We start from the raw sequence: 17513 nt of genomic DNA on the forward strand, positions 1-17513 counted from the left end.
ACTGCTTATGAATGCGGTATGTATGCGTCATGAAGTCCATGCGTAGGTACTCTTCAGATAAAGTGTTCCTACTGTTCATACCTGGTATGGCTCGGTGCAGAAACGCGACAGCCCCTCTTTCGCGATATAGATCTCCAGCGGCTCCAGGGACTTGACCAGCACGTAGAGACGGATGTCGAACTTGAGCTTGTCGATGAGCAGGGGCTTGTGGATGTACTCCTGGACCACGGACTGCTTGGTATGTGACCCCGCTATGACCCTGAGGTCGCCGGGGTCACGGATGAGGTAGATGCCGTCCCCCTGGGACCCTCCATCCGGCTTGATGATGAAGGTGGGCTTCTGGGACAGGTCACTGTCCTTGGCCAGACTGATCTGAGACAGACAGCAACACTCAGAAATAAAACATTGACCAACCAGGAGTCTAAATGGAAGAAGACGTTAAAGGTCAATCAAGCAAGGGTCATCTGATTTGATGTTTAGGGGAAAATGCAAAATATTTTTGCTCTTTAACTTTCAAACAAATTCATCTCAATGGCAAAGAGGCCAAATCAGCTGGATTGTAAAAGGAGCCCCCTCCGAGTCAAATCCCAGTACATTTAGTGCTGAAAGATGATAGCGGACTTCCTGTCATCCCCGTAAACGTGACTTAAGCTCATACAGAGTGATATAAGGAGAGCGATATCAAGTCTAATCGTATAGCTATTGGCTTTGTCTATGCATGACTGCATCTTTAGGACATTATCCTGTCCGTGTCTCTCTGGAAAAACATTACTGCTAATGTCTGTATGGACATTTTTCAATATTCACTCTCTCATGAGTATTTCTGCACCAGTCAGACACCACATCCCAAGGCCAGATATTGAGCTCGGAGGGCTTATATTCATCTACAGCAATTTCCTACATTGGGATTAATTCATATTAACTACATACACAGTCTCATTCCTTATTGTGACCTACCTTGTTTGAAGAATGAAGTAATTCAGACTAATGTTAATACTTAATGCCCTCAGCTCTGATAGTATCCTATGGCACAGCCCCATCAAGGTTAGTCTATGTCTAGTCCAGGGCTCTCCAACCCTGTTCCTGGAGAGCTACCGTCCTCTAGGTTTTCAATTCAACCCCAGTTGTAACTAACCTAACCTGATTCATCTTACCGACCAGCTAATTATTAAAATCAGGTGCACAAGATTAGGGTCGGAGCGTAAACCTACACGACGCGAGCTCTCCAGGAACCGGAATCGGAGAGCCCTGCTGTAGACGGTCTGTGGTTAAGATGCAGAGCCTTTTTTAAAAGGGGCTGTAGTGCCCCCCTCTGTCGGACTAGCTGAGCTGTATCTTTTTACACTGTGCCCTTTCAATGTCAGTTCATTCACAAAGCCAGTTGAATGACCCATCCACCATTCATCCCTATGCTAGGCAGGGGAGGCCGTCTGAGGACGCACCCTCTCAAAGTCACAGTGACCTCCGAAAAGGTCAAACACCATTACATTTCCTAGCTCTAAATAATCCTGCGCGCCAACCTGGGGAGAACGACTGCCCCCTCTCATCGAAGCCACAATAGTTCAAGGCCAACTTCTGTACGGCAGGCATTGTTAGCAGAAAACAGGATGTCCCATTATAGTGAATAGGTCAATATTCTTGTAAATAATAAAATGTTTCAAAGATAATCAAGGTACCAATAATTGCTTCTCACACAAGATGTATGTCCTTGAACCAATCATTTTAAAAATCACACACAAAATAAGCTATAAAGATAATCGAGTTGCTAATGGGAGCCTGCAGTACCCCAGTCGGCCATCAACTTGAGTTAGTCAATGAGAGGGGGCAGCACTGAGCTAGCCTGCAGCATCACTTCCTGGAGTAGCTCAAACTGCACATGTTATGTCTCCATGAGACGCCATCATAACCGACTTTCTTTGGCTTCAATGCGTTATTAGACATATATGGTGTCACGTGATCAAAGACTTTATCCATTCATACAGTCAGGTACATAAATATTTGGATTTTACCTGTCTACCACAGCATATTAAATAATGAATATTCATTTGAGGGTATTTACATCCAAATCGGGTGAACGGTGTAGGAATAACAGTACTTTATACATGTGGTCCGCCCCTTTTTAAGGGACCAAAAGTAAATTGGACAATTAGCTGCTCAGCTGTTCCATGGCCAGGTGTGTTATTCCCTCATTAGTTCATTAACAACTAAGCAGATAAAAGGTCTAGGGTTGATTTCACGTGTGGCATTTACAATCTGTTGCCGTTAACCCTCAATATGAAGTCCAAAGAGCTGTCACTGCCAGTGAAGCAAGCCATCGTTAGGCTGAAAAAAATCTAAACAAACCCATCAGAGAGATAGCAAAAACATTGGGTGTGGCCAAATCAACTATTTGGTACATTCTTAAAGAGAAAGAACACACTGGTGAGCTCAGGAACACCAAAAAGCCCGGAAGACCACGGAAAACAACTGTGGTGGATGACAGAAGAATTATTTCCCTGGTGAAGAAAAACCCTTTCACAACAGTTGGCCAGATCAAGAACGCCCTCTGTGTCAAAGTCAGCAATCAAGAGAAGACTTCACCAGAGTAAATACAGACGGTTTAGCACAAGATATAAACCATTGGTAAGCCTCAAACAGGAAGACCAGATTAGAGTTTGCCAAAAAAAACATTAAAAAGCCTGTACAGTTGTGGACCAACATCCTATGGACAGATGAGACAAAGATCAACTTGTACCAGAAAGATGGGAAGAGAAGAGTATGGAGAAGGGAAGGAACTGCTCATGATCCGAAGCATACCACCTCATCTGTGAAGCATGGTGGAGGTAGTGTTATGGTGTGGGAATGTATGGCTGCCAATGGAACTGGTTCCCTTGTATTTATTGATGATGTGACTGCTGACAAAAGCAGCAGTATGAATTCTGAAGGGTTTAGGGCTATATTATCTGCTCAGATTCAGCCAAATGCTTCAAAACTCATTGGACGGCGCGTCACAGTGTAGATGTACAATTACATTTTTTACCTTTATTTATCTAGGCAAGTCAGTTAAGAACAAATTCTTATTTCCAATGACGGCCTAGGAACAGTGGGTTAACTGCCTTGTTCAGGGGCAGAAAAATTGATTTTTACCTTGTCAGCTCGGGGATTCAATCTTGCAACCTTTCAGGTTACAAGTCCAACGCTCTAACCACTAGGCTACGTGCCGCCCCAATGACCCGAAGCACACTGCGAAAGCAACCCAATACTTTAAGGCAAAGAAGTGGAACGTTCTGCAAATGGCCAAGTCAATCACCTGACCTGAATCCAACTGAGCATGCATTTCACTTGCTGAAGGCAAAACGCCCCAAGAACAAGCAGGAACTGACAACAGCAGAGGTAAAGGCCTGGCAGAGCATCACCAGGGAAGTAACCCAGCATCTGGTGATGTCTATGGGTTCTAGACTTCAGAGAGTCATTGACTGCAAAGGATTTGCAACCAAGAATTAACTCACAATTTAATTTAGCTTAGTTTGTCCAATTACTTTTAAGCCCCTACAATTGGGGGCTATGTATAAAAATGGTCGTAATTCCTACACCGTTCATACAATACTTTTGACAAAACCCTTAAATTAAAGATGAAAGTCTACACTTAAAGCACACCTTGATTGTTTCCTTTCAAATCCATTGTGGTGGAGAACGGAGCCAAAATGATGCAAATTGTGTCACTGTCCAAATACTTATGGACCTGACTGTATATACAGTTATTGGTGCCAATGCTGAGGCTTCAATAAGGGGGCAGGAGGAGTAGAGGGGGGGGGGGGGGCTGTATATGTATGCATGTATGCATGCGAGCATTAGAGTATGTGTGTGTTTAACACAGCTGGCGCTGTGGTACGGTATGCGTGTGGTATCCTGTGGTATGGTAGGGACCAGGGTGTGTCACAGCCTGTTAGAGAGCGTGTCATTCACTATTAGCAGCTGCTGCTGGCTCTCTCTGCGCTAAACTGCTTAGCCCATGCCCTGTTCGCACTGAGCACGCTCAGCACAGATCCACTGTCCCTGCCAATTACCCCAGAAGTGTGTGTGTTAGTGTACGTGTGTGTGTACACGTGTGTGTGGAATACACAAAGGCCTGTTCACCACTAGTTTGCATGAAATCATTGGACGCAAAACTGTGCCATAGGAGTTAAGACACTGTCTAGTTTGCCATTTTCGACAGATGGGTTAGCGGTACATCTCCAAACTGTGCCAAAGAAAGTTAACTAAGAATAGTAAAACCTCATCATTGACTCAGAGGAGCCAGCGAGCACTTACACTATTTTACAACATCCAATTAAGGTCAAGAGCTCAGCCTTGTGACTGGATGCCATGGGGAGTGAATGTCCCTGGTCCACTATGGAGGACAGTCTCTGGAGGGAAGTAGAGTCTTACAGTGCCAGTGTTTCACCTATTTTAATTTAGCAGGGGCGGGTCGCCAGTGCTAAATCGTTGCCGCCACAAAAAAAGATTAATGATAATATATACTCAGTTTATTAGGTACACCAATCTAGTACCGGGTCAGACCCACCCTTTGCCTCTGGAACAGCCTGAATTCTTCGGGGCATGGAAACGTTGCTTAATTAGTATTAAGGGACCTAACGTGTGCCAGGAAAACATTGACTGATAGTGGAACCAGCGCGCCTGGCACCGACGATCATACCACGCTCAAAGTCTCTCAGGTCACTCGTTTTGCCCATTCTAACGTTCAATCGAACAGTAACTGAATGCCTCGATGCCTGCTTTATATAACAAGCCACGGCCACTGTCTGTGGGAGCAAACCATTTTCATGAATGGGGTGGTGTACCTAATAAACAGTCCACAGAGTATATACTGTATGTTTTTATATATAATTTGGGGGATGGTAAAACGTGTTCATTGTAAACTTAAACTACTAAAACCAGATAAAGTATGCAGAAATGATAACGCTATATATAGTTTTTTAATAAGATCATCTTTAAGAACTAACAATGACCCAAAAAAATAGAGTCAGGGAGAATCAAAAATCAACTTGAGTTAGTGTCATGGCATGGGGACCCCGTTGATTTTATAAAAAAAAAAAAATGAACTTAGATATAAGAACACGGCATAAGCCATGGCAAAATGTGTAGAATTGCAATAAATTTGCTTTTAAACAGAGGGCCTCTAAAACCCACACTAACTTTGCCACCGTTGTTGAAAAAAATCCTAGGGGAAACGCTGAGCACAGCTGAAAACAGAGGTGGGGAGACAGGCATTTACACAGGCAGCCCAATTCTAATCTTTTGCCCAATTATTGTCCTGTACCTGTGTGGAGAAGAGCTGGTACTCCTCGGGCAGGATCCAGGAGCGGGGGTAGAAGTTGTACTCCTCAGGGAACAGCTCCTGCATGGTCCTCACAGCTCGGGTCAGGTTGATCTTCCTCAGCATCTCAATCATACCTACAGAACAATTCACAGATGGCCAGACAGAGGCCAAGTGAAAAAGGTACACTACATGACCAAAAGTATCTGGACACATGCTCGTCAAACATCTCATTCCAAAATCATGGGCATTAATATCGAGTTGGTCCTCCCGCTGCTGCTAAAACAGCCTCCACTCTTCTGGGAAGGCTTTCCACTAGATGTTGGAACATTGCTGCAGGGACTTGTTTCCATTCAGCCACAATAGCATTAGTTAGGTCAGGCACTCATTTTAGGCGATTAGGCTCTGTCGGCATTCCAATTCATCCCAAATGTGTTTGATGGGGTTGAGGTCAGGGCTCTGTGCAGGCCAGTCAAGTTCTTCCGCACCGATCTCGAAAAATCATTTATGTATGGACCTCGCTTTGTGCACGGGGGCATTTTCATGCAGAAACAGGAAAGGGCCTTCCTCAAACTGTCGCCATAAAAGTGGCACAGAATCGTCTAGAATGTCATTGTATGCTGTAGCGTTAAGAATTCCCGGCACTGGAACCTAGCCTGAACCATGAAAAACAGCCCAAGACCATTATTCCTCCTCCATCAAACTTTACAGTTGGTACTATGCATTGGGGAAGGTAGCGTTCTCCTGGCTTCCGCCAAACCCAGATTCGTCCATCGGACTGCCAGATGGTGAAGCGTGATTTATAACTACAGAGAACGTCTTTCCACAGTCCACAGTGGCAAGCTTTACACCACTCCAGCCGACGCTTGGCATTGTGATCTTCGACTTGTTTGCGGCTGCTCGGCCATTGAAACCCAAGTTCCTGAAGTAACAGTTCTTGTGCTGACGCTGCTTCCAGAGGCACGCGGTAGCGAGTGTTGCAACCGAGGACAGACTATTTTTACACGCTATGTGCTTCAGCACTCGGTGGTCCTGTTCTGTGAGCTTGTGTGGCCTACCACTTTGCAGCTGAGCCGTTGTTGCTCCTAGACGTTTCCACTTTATAATAACAGCATTTACAGTTGACCGGGGCAGCTCTACCAAGACTGAAATTTGACAAACTGACTTGTTGGAAAAGTGGCATCCTATGACAGTGCCATGCTGAAAGTCACTAACCTCTTCAGTAAGGCCATTCTACTGCCAATGTTTGTCTATGGAGATTGCATTGCTGTGTGCTTGATTTTATACACCTGTCAGCAACGGGTGTAGCTGAAATAGCCGAATCCACTAACTTGAAGGGGTGTCCACATACTTTTGTATATATAGTGTATACTGAGAGGTAGAGGACAAGAGAGAATAGACAGGTGTAAAAGAGGTGATTTGGTGAACCACGTTCAGGTGATTAGCAACCTTGCCCAAGACCTGAAGACTTGCCTAAGATCTTACAAAAAAAGGTTCCAAAAGGGTGGCTGTCTCCATAGGACAACCCTTTTTAGTTCTAGGTAGAACCCTCTGTAGAAAGGGTTCTACACTGAACCCAAAAGGGTTCTACATCACCCGGTGATGTAGAAAGACATTACAATAGTCCGTAATATTTGGTTTTTACCTTGGCATGACAAGGCATTAACAAAGCTGGGCTTAGCAAGGCTCACATAACAGGATGCATGCCAAAAATATGCCTGACAACAGTGTTTCCCACAATAACATTATACAGGGGGTAGGACCGACTAATACATTTTTAGTTAAAGAGGCTCTGGATGTTGAATTGGGAAGCTGGAAAATCATCTATGGGAAACACTGTGACAACATACAAAATGGTGTCCGGCATCTCCCATAGGTTCTTTCCATAAATAGAGGGGATCAGTGTACCTGGGAACTTGTTGACCTGTCCAGAGATGATGTTGTCATTGTCATGGAAAGAGACTCCATGCCAGTAGATGTCACAGGCAGACCGTCTACCCACAGGGAACTGTAAAAGGAAGGAGAGAGATGTTTGAGGGTGGGGTTTTGATGAGGCCATTTGATTGTAACAGATAGAGAAATCATTTCAGGCCAAGGCGTAGGGGTGGCCCTTCCAGTGACACTAGGAGACAGAGCTTATCCTCCCAGTGGGTAAAGTGAATGAGACTGCAATCTTGTGTTAGCTAATAATATACTGTAAGTCTACGGTTAGGAGGAGCCCTGGCAGGGGGACGACATGATATTCTGACAGGATTACAACAACCCTCTGCTGGGGCCTGCCCTGGACCACTGAAACCTTCCTGCTAACCCTTCACACACACACCATGACCCACTCAGAAATCCTTGGGGTCACCAGCGGTGGCAACATACTGTCTCGTCACATCAGACAGAAAATGTAGGTCCTTGTCTGGAATCTACCTTTATGACGGTTAAGTTAAGGAATCTCACAACTCTCTACACATTGTATTTCTATCTGCAATATTCTAAAAATATCCTCATTGCCACCTCAGTGAATAGGCCCAAGGTGCGACCCTTGAAGAAAAACGACTTGAATTTCGGATGTGAACACGTGATCTTATGTGAAGTTAACGTGATAACACGCAAAGCAACGTGATAACACGAAACATGTGAAATATGAAAATCAGGATTTTCCACGTGAAGTCATTTCGTTTTTTTCCTGTATGGGGAGCTACATGCCAGGGGAGGTGTAGGACCATCCCGTGCGAAACGGAATGAATAAAGAAAGAGTGCGAGAGAAAACATGCATGACAGACAAAGCCTGCTATAAATACAATCTCGTAGATTTCGATGTTTAACCACCCCTTAATCTTATCAGCCAATTGGGTCACATTAATTTGGGCAGTATCTAGTGGAGGAGGGGGAAGAGAGACGGGAATAGCCCCATCTGAGAGTGCATTCCAGAACAAACACACTAACACATGCGCACACACACACACACAGAGTCACTTGTGGACATTGCGTGATTTGAGTGAATAATGAACAATTCTAGTTCCCCTGGCACCATCCCACAGTTCAGAAGAGGACATGAGCTCATCTTCTTAACATTCAATCATAATTGGCTGAGAGACATTGGCATGAATTAGCAGACTTGTCTTGGCAAGCCTGATCATTCCTCCTGATCCAGCCTGGTAAGGTTGCCTGGCAGTGGGCATGTAACAGTTGTATAACAAGACCTGGACTCTGCCTGTCTATTCTTTCACATCATACTAAAGTTGGAGTTGTTAGGCAAGCTATCCATGTCAACAACACTACACCGTGGCCGAAAACGGCAAGCGGTTAAGTCAGCTCTTGGCACACGTGGCTATGTATGGTGTTGTTGGTAGAGGACAAGTGAGAGACAGACAGGTTTCAGGTGATTGGTGATTGGTAACCTTGCCCAAGACCTGAAGACTTGCCTACACTCTTAGGAAAAAAAGGACAACCCTTTTTTAGTTCCAGGACAACCCTTTTTGGTTCCACAGAAAGACAGTAGGTTAGACTAAAATACTTTTATTTTAATCCATAAAAGGTCAATGATGACAGCCTACTGTCTTTTTATTTTTTCTCAACCTCACTTCGCAAGTAGAAGAAAACAGAAAGATAATCTGTCAGATCCAAATTAAAAAAAGAGACATCCTCCCTATTTCACGTTTGACTCTCTTTCTCCCTCTCAATCTGACTCTTTCCTGTGCAGCTCCCTGAGGGGAATATACTCATATTGGATTATCAGAGATTACCTCTAATCATTTCCTACCGTTAAGAGAAGGCCAGACGCTGAAAGTCAGCAGGCAGATGCCTCTGGGGCTTCAAAAGTGCTGTGCCATCAAAACCACCCGGTTAGACAGCGGCCAGGATGTTAGGCCTGGTTTACTGAAACATTATGGCCAAGCCTTATAGGCTACACTAACTCAGTGAGCAAACCATGATTAGGACCCTGCCCAGGGCCTATTATAGTACTATAATCTAACGAACAAAATGCCCTTAGTGACAGTCAATGATACAGAGGGCTTGTTCCCCCATAGCAGAGCCAGGCTTTGGACAGTTTCTCTCATGCAGGCTGAAGCTACTCTACACAAGACTAGCCTACGCCTGTGGAATAACACCAGCGTCGGTCCTCATCCTATAAAAAAAAAAAAAAAAAAGAGATCAGGAAATGGATAGCAGTGAGTGGGTGTAGTGAGCGACTGAGGGTAATGTCTAACGACAGATGACAGTAGGGTGGGTCATCTGCAGTGGAGCATGGATCAATAACAACCGTAGAGTGCGGAGTAGTGTAGGAAATGAGAGGAGAGATGGGTCACTTTCTCTCTGCCGTCGATCAATACATTTCTCGTCTATAGGCCTAGGCTACGTCGTGTTTGAGTATTCGTCGAGGCAATGCACCGCAAGCATATCCAATGTCATGTTAGGCTACTGGCAAAACTCTAAACTGCATGTCCCTTACTGGTTATCAGTGAAAAGATGAGTTGAGAACCAGAGCCGTACAGTAAATGGCTCTGGAATCAACTAACTAGACCTGCTTCCTGCCGTAAGAAGGAATGGGGGAATTAGATGTCATTATTGTAATGTAATTATTGTAATTGAATATAGAGGGAGGAACCGCTCTCTGAGTTCACATATGGGTCAAAATCTTCAAAGAGCTACTCAGATAATAAATGACATTAGATAATCAAATCGTTCAAGTTCCTCTTCTCCATACACCAGGCTTTAGCCTACAAAAGGTCAAAGTGTCACTCAAAACATGTTAAGCTGAATATTCTCTTGCCACTGAAAGGTGGGTGGTCCTTAACATACTTTCCTACCTACACTAGTGTAATTCCTTATGAAACTAAAATACCATGATTTGGGGGATTTTCACAAAATGTAATCCATAGAACGGTCTTTTGGAGGAAGGATTATTGACATATATATCTTAAAACATAATTGAGAAGTAATTTATGACACGTTGGCCTCCATTATTCATTATATATATACACACACACACACACACATTTTTTTTCTTCAATTTTAATAAATGAAATTTAAGAAAATTGGTATTGAAATCAAAATACCAAATCATATTACAGAGCAAGTTTCATATGACACCAACTTTAGCTTTTTAGCACCTACAGATGAAACAGATTTTTAAAGGAGGCCTGGGTAAGGCCAAAATGCCACAAATATTCCAACTTAAAATGATTTATGTAAATTATGCTTTTAGATACAAATATCAGATTTACATTACCAAAAAAGAAAGTTTGGCCACACCTACTCATTCAAGGGTTTTTCTTTATTTCTACATTTTAGAATAATAGTGAAGACATCAAACCTATGATATAACACATGGAATCATGTAGTAACCAAAAAAAAAAAGTGTTAAGCAAATCAAAATATATTTTTTTATTTGAGATTCTTCAAAATAGCCACCCTTTGCCTTGATGACAGCTTTGCGCACTCTTGGCATTCTCTCAACCAGCTTCATGAGGTAGTCACCTGGAATGCATTTCAATTAACATGTGTGCCTTGTTAAAAGTTAATTTGTGGAGTTTTTTTCCTTCTTAATGGTTTGAGCCAATCAGTTGTGTTGTGACAAGGTAGGGGTGGTCTTCAGAAGATAGCCCTATTTGGTAAAATACCACCTCCATATTATGGCAAGAATAGCTCAAATAGGCAAAGAGAAATGACAGTCCATCCTTTAAACTTCTCAGGGCTACGTGGGATGCTAGCGTCCCACCTGCGGGACACACTACTCAACAGCCAGTGAAATAGCATGGCGCGAAATACAAAACAGCAAAAACCTCAATTTCATTTTCTCAAACAATCAACTATTTTACACCATTTTAAAGATAAGACTCTCGTTAATCTAACCACATTGTCCGATTTCAAAAAGGCTTTACGGCGAAAGCATAAAATTAGATTATGTTAGGACATAAACTTCACAAAAAAAAACACAGCCATTTTCCAAGCAAGGACATGCATCACAAAAAACAAAAGTACAGCTAAAATATTCACTAACCTTTGATGATCTTCATCAGATGGCACTCATAGGACTTCATGTTATACAATACATGTTTGTTTTGCTCGATAAAGTTCATATTTATATCCAAAAACAGCATTTTACATTGGCGCGTGATGTTCAGAAAATGTATTCCCACCAAAACCCCCGGTGAATGTGCACATCAATTTACAAAAATACTCATCATAAACGTTGATAAAATTTACAACAGTTATTGAAAGAATTATAGATACACTACTCCTTGACGCAACCGCTTTGTCAGATTTCAAAATAACTTTACGGAGAAAGCACATTTTTCAATATTCTGAGTACATAGCTCAGCCATCGAAGCAAGCTATACAGCTACCCGCCAAGTTCTGGCATCAACAAAACTCTGAATTAGTATTATAAATATTATCTTACCTTTGCTGATCTTCGTCAGAATGCACTCCGAGGACTCCTACTTCCCAAGAAATGTTATTTTTGTTCGAAATACTCCATATTTATGTCCAAATACCTCCGTTTTGTTCGTGCGTTCAGATCACTATCCAAAGGCATAACGTGCGAGCGCAGTACCAGAGACAAAAAGTCAAAAAGTTCCATTACCGTTCGTAGAAACATGTCCAACGTTGTTTACAATCAATCTTTATGGTATTTTTTATGTAAAAATGCGATAATATTCCAACCGGACAATAGCGTATTCATTCCAGGAGAAAAAGAAGGAACGGCACGCTCGTGGGCTCGCGCATCACCAAGCCCTTTGTCCTCAGGCAGTCCACTCATTGACTGACCTACTATTCTCTGCCCAGTAACAGGAGAAGGATGAAAAAAAAAACTTTCTAAAGGCTGTTGACAGCCAATGGAAGCCTTAGGAAGTGCAACGTGACCCCACAGATATTGTAGTTTCGATAGGGATTCAAAAGAAGAATTACAATTCTCAGATTTCCCACTTCCTGGTTGGATTTTTCTCAGGTTTTTGCCTGCCATATGAGTTGTTATACTCACAGACATCATTCAAACAGTTTTAGAAACTTCAGAGTGTTTTCTATCCAAATCTACTAATAATATGCATATTCTAGTTTTTGGGCCTTAGTAGTAGGAAGTTTAATTTGGGTACGTTTTTCATCCGGCCGTGAAAATACTGCCCCCTATACTCAACAGGTTAAGACATGAAGGTCAGTCAAAGTTTCTTCAAGTGCCATCGCAAAAACCATCAAGCGCTATGATGAAACTGGCTCTCATGAGGAACGCCACAGGAAAAGAAGACCCAGAGTTACCTCTGCTGCAGAGGATAAGTTCATTAGAGTTACCAGCCTCAGAAATTGCAGCCCAAATAAATGCTTCAGAGTTCAAGTAACAGACACATCTCAACATCAATTGCTCAGAGACTACGTGAATCAGGCCTTCATGGTTGAATTGCTGCAAAGAAACCACTACTAAAGGACACCAATAAGAAGAAGAGACAAGCTTGGGCCAAAAAAAACAAGCAATGGACATTAGACCGGTGGAAATCTGTCCTTTGGTCTGATGAGTTCAAATTTGAGATTTTTGGTTCCAACCGCCGTGTCTTTGTGAGACGCAGAGTAGGTGAACGGATGATCTCTGCATGTGTGGTTCCCACCATGAAGCATGGAGGAGTAGGTGTGATGGTGCTTTGCTGGTGACACTGTCTGTGATTTATTTAGAATTCAAGGCACACTTAACCAGCATGGCTACCACAGCATTCTGCAGCAATACGCCATCCCATCTGGTTTGCGCTTAGTGGGACTATGATTTGTTTTTCAACAGGACAATGACAGGACACCTCCAGGCTGTGTAAGGGCTATTTGACCAAGGAGAGTGATGGAGTGCTGCATCAGATGACCTGGCCTCCACAATCACCCGACCTATACCCAATTGAGATGGTTTGGGATGAGTTGGACCGCAGAGTGAAGGAAAAGCAGCCAACAAGTGCTCAGCATATGTGGGAACTCCTTCAAGACTGTTGGAAAAGCATTGAAGCTGGTTGAGAGAATGCCAAGAGTGTGCAAAGCTGTCAAAGGCAAAGGGTGGCTACTTTGAAGAATTTCAAATATAACATATATTTTGATTTGTTTAACACTTTTTTGATTACTACATGATTCCACATGTGTTATATCATAGGTTTGATGTCTTCACTATTGTTCTACAACATAGAAAATAGTAAAAAATAAAATAAAAACCCTTGCATGAGTAGGTGTCTAAACTTTTGACTGGTACTGTATGTCAACAATCCTTCCTCCAAAGGACCCTAAATATGGATAGAAATTTGCGAAACCCCCCCCCCCACCAAAAAAATGATATTTTTCTGTTCTAGTTGTGAGAAATCACTCACTACACCTCAGCACCGCATGCCTCAAACCTCTTTTCAGACTGACAGGCGATCAGTTACGCCTTTGACTATGTTAAAGATGTATCTGTCAGAACAAAGGGTAACGTATAGGGCCTCAGTCTACAAGAGTTTTGAAACCAGATCGGACGTGCTGAGGCGGACTTGGAAAGGATTACGTTTCTACGCATGACGGTCATCCATGGTGATAGTAAAGAGAGTTGTTTACCTCTCACAAACTCCTGGGTCTCATGTATAATGAACCACACTGTTGATAATGGCTGAAGGCAGGTATTAATTGCTTCACATTCAATGCCTGTAGGGCCGAACAGATGGAGCTCGCCTGGCGACGTGAGGGGACCCGTATCAATTAGCCATCTCATAAATGTATTAAAGACATTCCTTTCCATTAAGGACAACTTTCAGACGGCACATACCCAGGTGCAGGCTGTGTAAACTGGACTTGGAGCGGTCAGGCCGGTGTGAAAGGGTTAACAGAGACCGTGTGACCTCAATGTGTTGTAGGACGCTGTCTATCAACACTTTAACATTGAAGAATATACTATTCTTTATCAAGGCCTTGAGGGACAAAAGACTATGAACAGATTAAAACTGTCGATGCAACAAAGATTAATGGGGTGTATAGTGGTAGCTGCTATACCTGTTATAACATTGTTGTTCCTTTATATAGTTGTTATAGTAATTTATGCTGTTTGTATTATTACGTAAGCGGAATAAGCGTCAGTCCTACAGTAAACTGGAGTCGTGCACCCTGATAGATGTAGGCCACTCACGGCCGGCCCGCTCATTAGGCAGGATTAGGCGGCCGTCTATGGCGGCAGATTGACGCGGGCGGCCTTTTCTGAGGTAAACTGCCCAACAACAACACATAAAACCTCACATAATCCTGCCCCCAAAAACAATGACAATTTACTTCATCCAGTGGCATAACGGCTTTTTAGGTTGAGTGTTGATGTCGCCCTGTGATAAGCAGTGCCCACTTTGTCAAAATATGATGCTTGTCCATTCCCAGCGTGCCTCTCCAGGGTGCCGTTGGAGAGACGCGCCGCTGCGGCGCTCCACCAACGTTCAGTCATAGAAATACGTTAATATAAATGACGTAGAAGGCACAGGATATGGCAGAAAGAGTATGTGGCCTTTTTTGTAGCCTACAGGCTGGAGATACAATGTATAACGATGTAATGAGACAGACACTTTATATAACAGGTTTATCCAGTCAAATAGCCTAACCTAAATGGCGCCTAATATTTTTTTAAATGCGCTGTCATGTTAACAAAAAACATATCCTAAAAACAGGACAGGTCAAAGTAAAATGGACAGCCTTTTTTGCAAATGGTGGGCCTACCACATGGATGAGTACCAGTGGAGGCTGCTGAGGGGAGGACGGCTCATAATAATGGCTGGAACGGAGCAAATGGAATGACATCAAACATATGGAAACCATTTGTTTGATTGCATTCCCCTCCAGCCATTACCACAAGCCCGTCCTCCCCAATTAAAAAAGGTGCCACCAACCTCCTGTGATGGTCATTCATACAATTCCACTGAGGGCTGACATGGTAAACTACACCCCAGTAAACATGAGCCAACGTCTTTTGGATGGTTTTTTGGGGTCTTGTCCAGACATCTTTTTTTTTGGTGTATTACAAACGGTAAGCTTACCACATAATTGGGTATTCATAAAATTACATTTCAGGTAACACTGTAGGCTACACCTCAGTAAGCACAGGCCGACTCTGACTGGATGCTTTTTTTGGTGCAGTCCGGACCGGCCTTGACATCCACGGACATAGATTTTTGGTCCGGACCAAATCTGAACCAATCATAGACATCTATATTTGGTTCAGATTTAGTCAGGTCTGGACCAGCCTTGATTTGGCCCAAACATCGACGTCTATAAATTACATCTTTTCAACTTTCATTCAGAACCTAAAATGTACCTAGTTTCAACTTCCGGAAAATAAGTATTTTTCAACGTCCGGAAGATGCCTTCTCAATGTTCTGGAAAATATGTATTCTAAACATACGGAAAATACGTCTTTTCACCTTTCATTCAGAACCTAAATTGAACACAACTTCAACATCTGGAAAATACGTATTTTAGACATATTTTCAATGTCATTTAGCTTATTGGGACTATACTAGTTTTGCAGGGGCCACATTTTTTGGTCTCGACTAGGGCGGCGGAATGGCAAGGACCGGCCCTGAGGCTTCTGAACTCCCTAACTTAAGCACAGAGACAATGTTGACTATCTATAGCCTACATTTTGGCAATAAATATGAATCAATGAAACAAGGACTCACCTCTTTCCATTTGAGCTGCCTGATGCTGAGCTTCAGTGCCTCCAAAGAGGTTTTGGCTTTGAACGTGTCCACGGTGACTGGCTTCCTCCTCTTCGCAACTTTGTTGGCGTCCTCTTTGTTGTGTGGGCCTACTTTGATGTCTTCCGGCAGGTGGATGGGAACAGTGTTACCATTTGTTTCCGTCTTCCCCTGCAGCATCTTCCCAGTCCCTTTGATTTGAAGCATCTGCTGTTCATTGTCTTTTCGATTCACAGGTTTCCCCGAATTGGCATTGGAAGCTACTATTGTCCCTTGCAGTGCAGGGACTGAATCCTGCTTGGTGCAGGTGTTCTTCTCATCTTTGCCTAGTTTGTTCCTACTTTTACTCTGATTCCTGCAAGTGACAGAGGTCTTGGGTGTTTCCCTTTGGGCTGCGGGGGTACCACTAGCCGGGATTGGGGAGACAGATGCGGGCGAGGATGCCACCAGCACCTCATCCTCGATTATATCTGCCTCATCCTTCTCCACACCCTCGCCTGATGATTTCATTTGTTCGAGTTGAACCTTCACTTTTACATAATGATCACTCATTATACGAATCAATACCACAAGGCAGGGCTCGGCAATAATGCACAGCCCGAAAATAATGTGTGTGCCAGTGACAAACTGAATTTTGCATAGCTATCCAGTCACACGCTAGCTACAGTGTAACCACTCGTGGACCGGCTTGTCTAACGTTACAACGGTGCCGACAGTTCAGCTAGACTGCAGATGATTCAGTGAAACCGCCCATGGACGAAGCCCATGTCAGCTGTCATCATTAAGTTACCTAGTAGCTAACTAAGTAAGGCTTTAAACTAGGCTATTGTAAGTGACGTTTGGGCAAAATGTTCCCACAACATATAGCTAACGTTAGCTAGCTAGACACTTTGTTTCATCCCCGGAAAGCGAATGTTTTCTTAGGTTGCGATAGCTGGCTATCATTATTCAATCACTGTGGCTGAGTAGAGTAAATTGCAGGGCTAGCAGGCTAGCTAACACCAGTTGACATTGCTGGCTTGACTGCCTCACACCGCTAGCGAACAATAATACATCAATTGTCTTTTGTGTCATCCACAGAATAGAATTTCGCCATTTCATCTACAGATTGTATCGAGTTACCTTTCAAATGCATTGATAGGTAGTGAATATCGTCCGATCATCGGGACAAGACTGTCGTGCAGCAGATGTGCCCCTGCCAGGCTGTCACTGTGCCTGGGTCGGTGGAAGGGTCATTTTGACAACAATTATGCAAGGCCAGCAGTACAAATGATGACGTCACTTCGTATGGAAAGACTGAAACCTTCAAAATAAAAGCCCGCATTTCAAAACATTGCAAATGTGAATAACTCATTCAAAAGATAAGACATTTTAACCAATGTCCATTTGTATTGTGCTTATAAGGATGAGGAATTTATGGAAACAATTATGCTTCCCCCCAAAAAATGAACGCCACTATCGAAGAATACAATGTTCAGACTGCTGTGTTCACAATATTGGGCTGTACAGAAAAAACTATTTTATACTCAGTAGGGCCTGTAGAATACCCAGCA

At 43.2% G+C, this 17513-nt stretch overlaps 1 protein-coding gene across 1 annotated transcript in view; it reads right to left on the minus strand.

Moving 5' to 3' along the window:
* Nucleotides 1–17206, minus strand: part of ttll11 (tubulin tyrosine ligase-like family, member 11) — a 44078-nt gene extending 26872 nt beyond the window's left edge. The window contains exons 1-4 of the mRNA XM_029768922.1: nucleotides 15943–17206; nucleotides 7205–7304; nucleotides 5300–5433; nucleotides 82–372 (exon numbers count right to left, since the gene is read on the minus strand). Of these exons, the coding sequence (XP_029624782.1) occupies nucleotides 82–372; nucleotides 5300–5433; nucleotides 7205–7304; nucleotides 15943–16512 (1095 nt within the window). The 5' untranslated portion in view covers nucleotides 16513–17206. The remainder of the gene's footprint in view (nucleotides 1–81; nucleotides 373–5299; nucleotides 5434–7204; nucleotides 7305–15942) is intronic.
* Nucleotides 17207–17513: the final 307 nt, after the last annotated feature.

Source organism: Salmo trutta, chromosome 12 (assembly GCF_901001165.1).
Source record: "Salmo trutta chromosome 12, fSalTru1.1, whole genome shotgun sequence".
Classification (NCBI taxonomy): Eukaryota; Metazoa; Chordata; class Actinopteri; order Salmoniformes; family Salmonidae; genus Salmo; species Salmo trutta.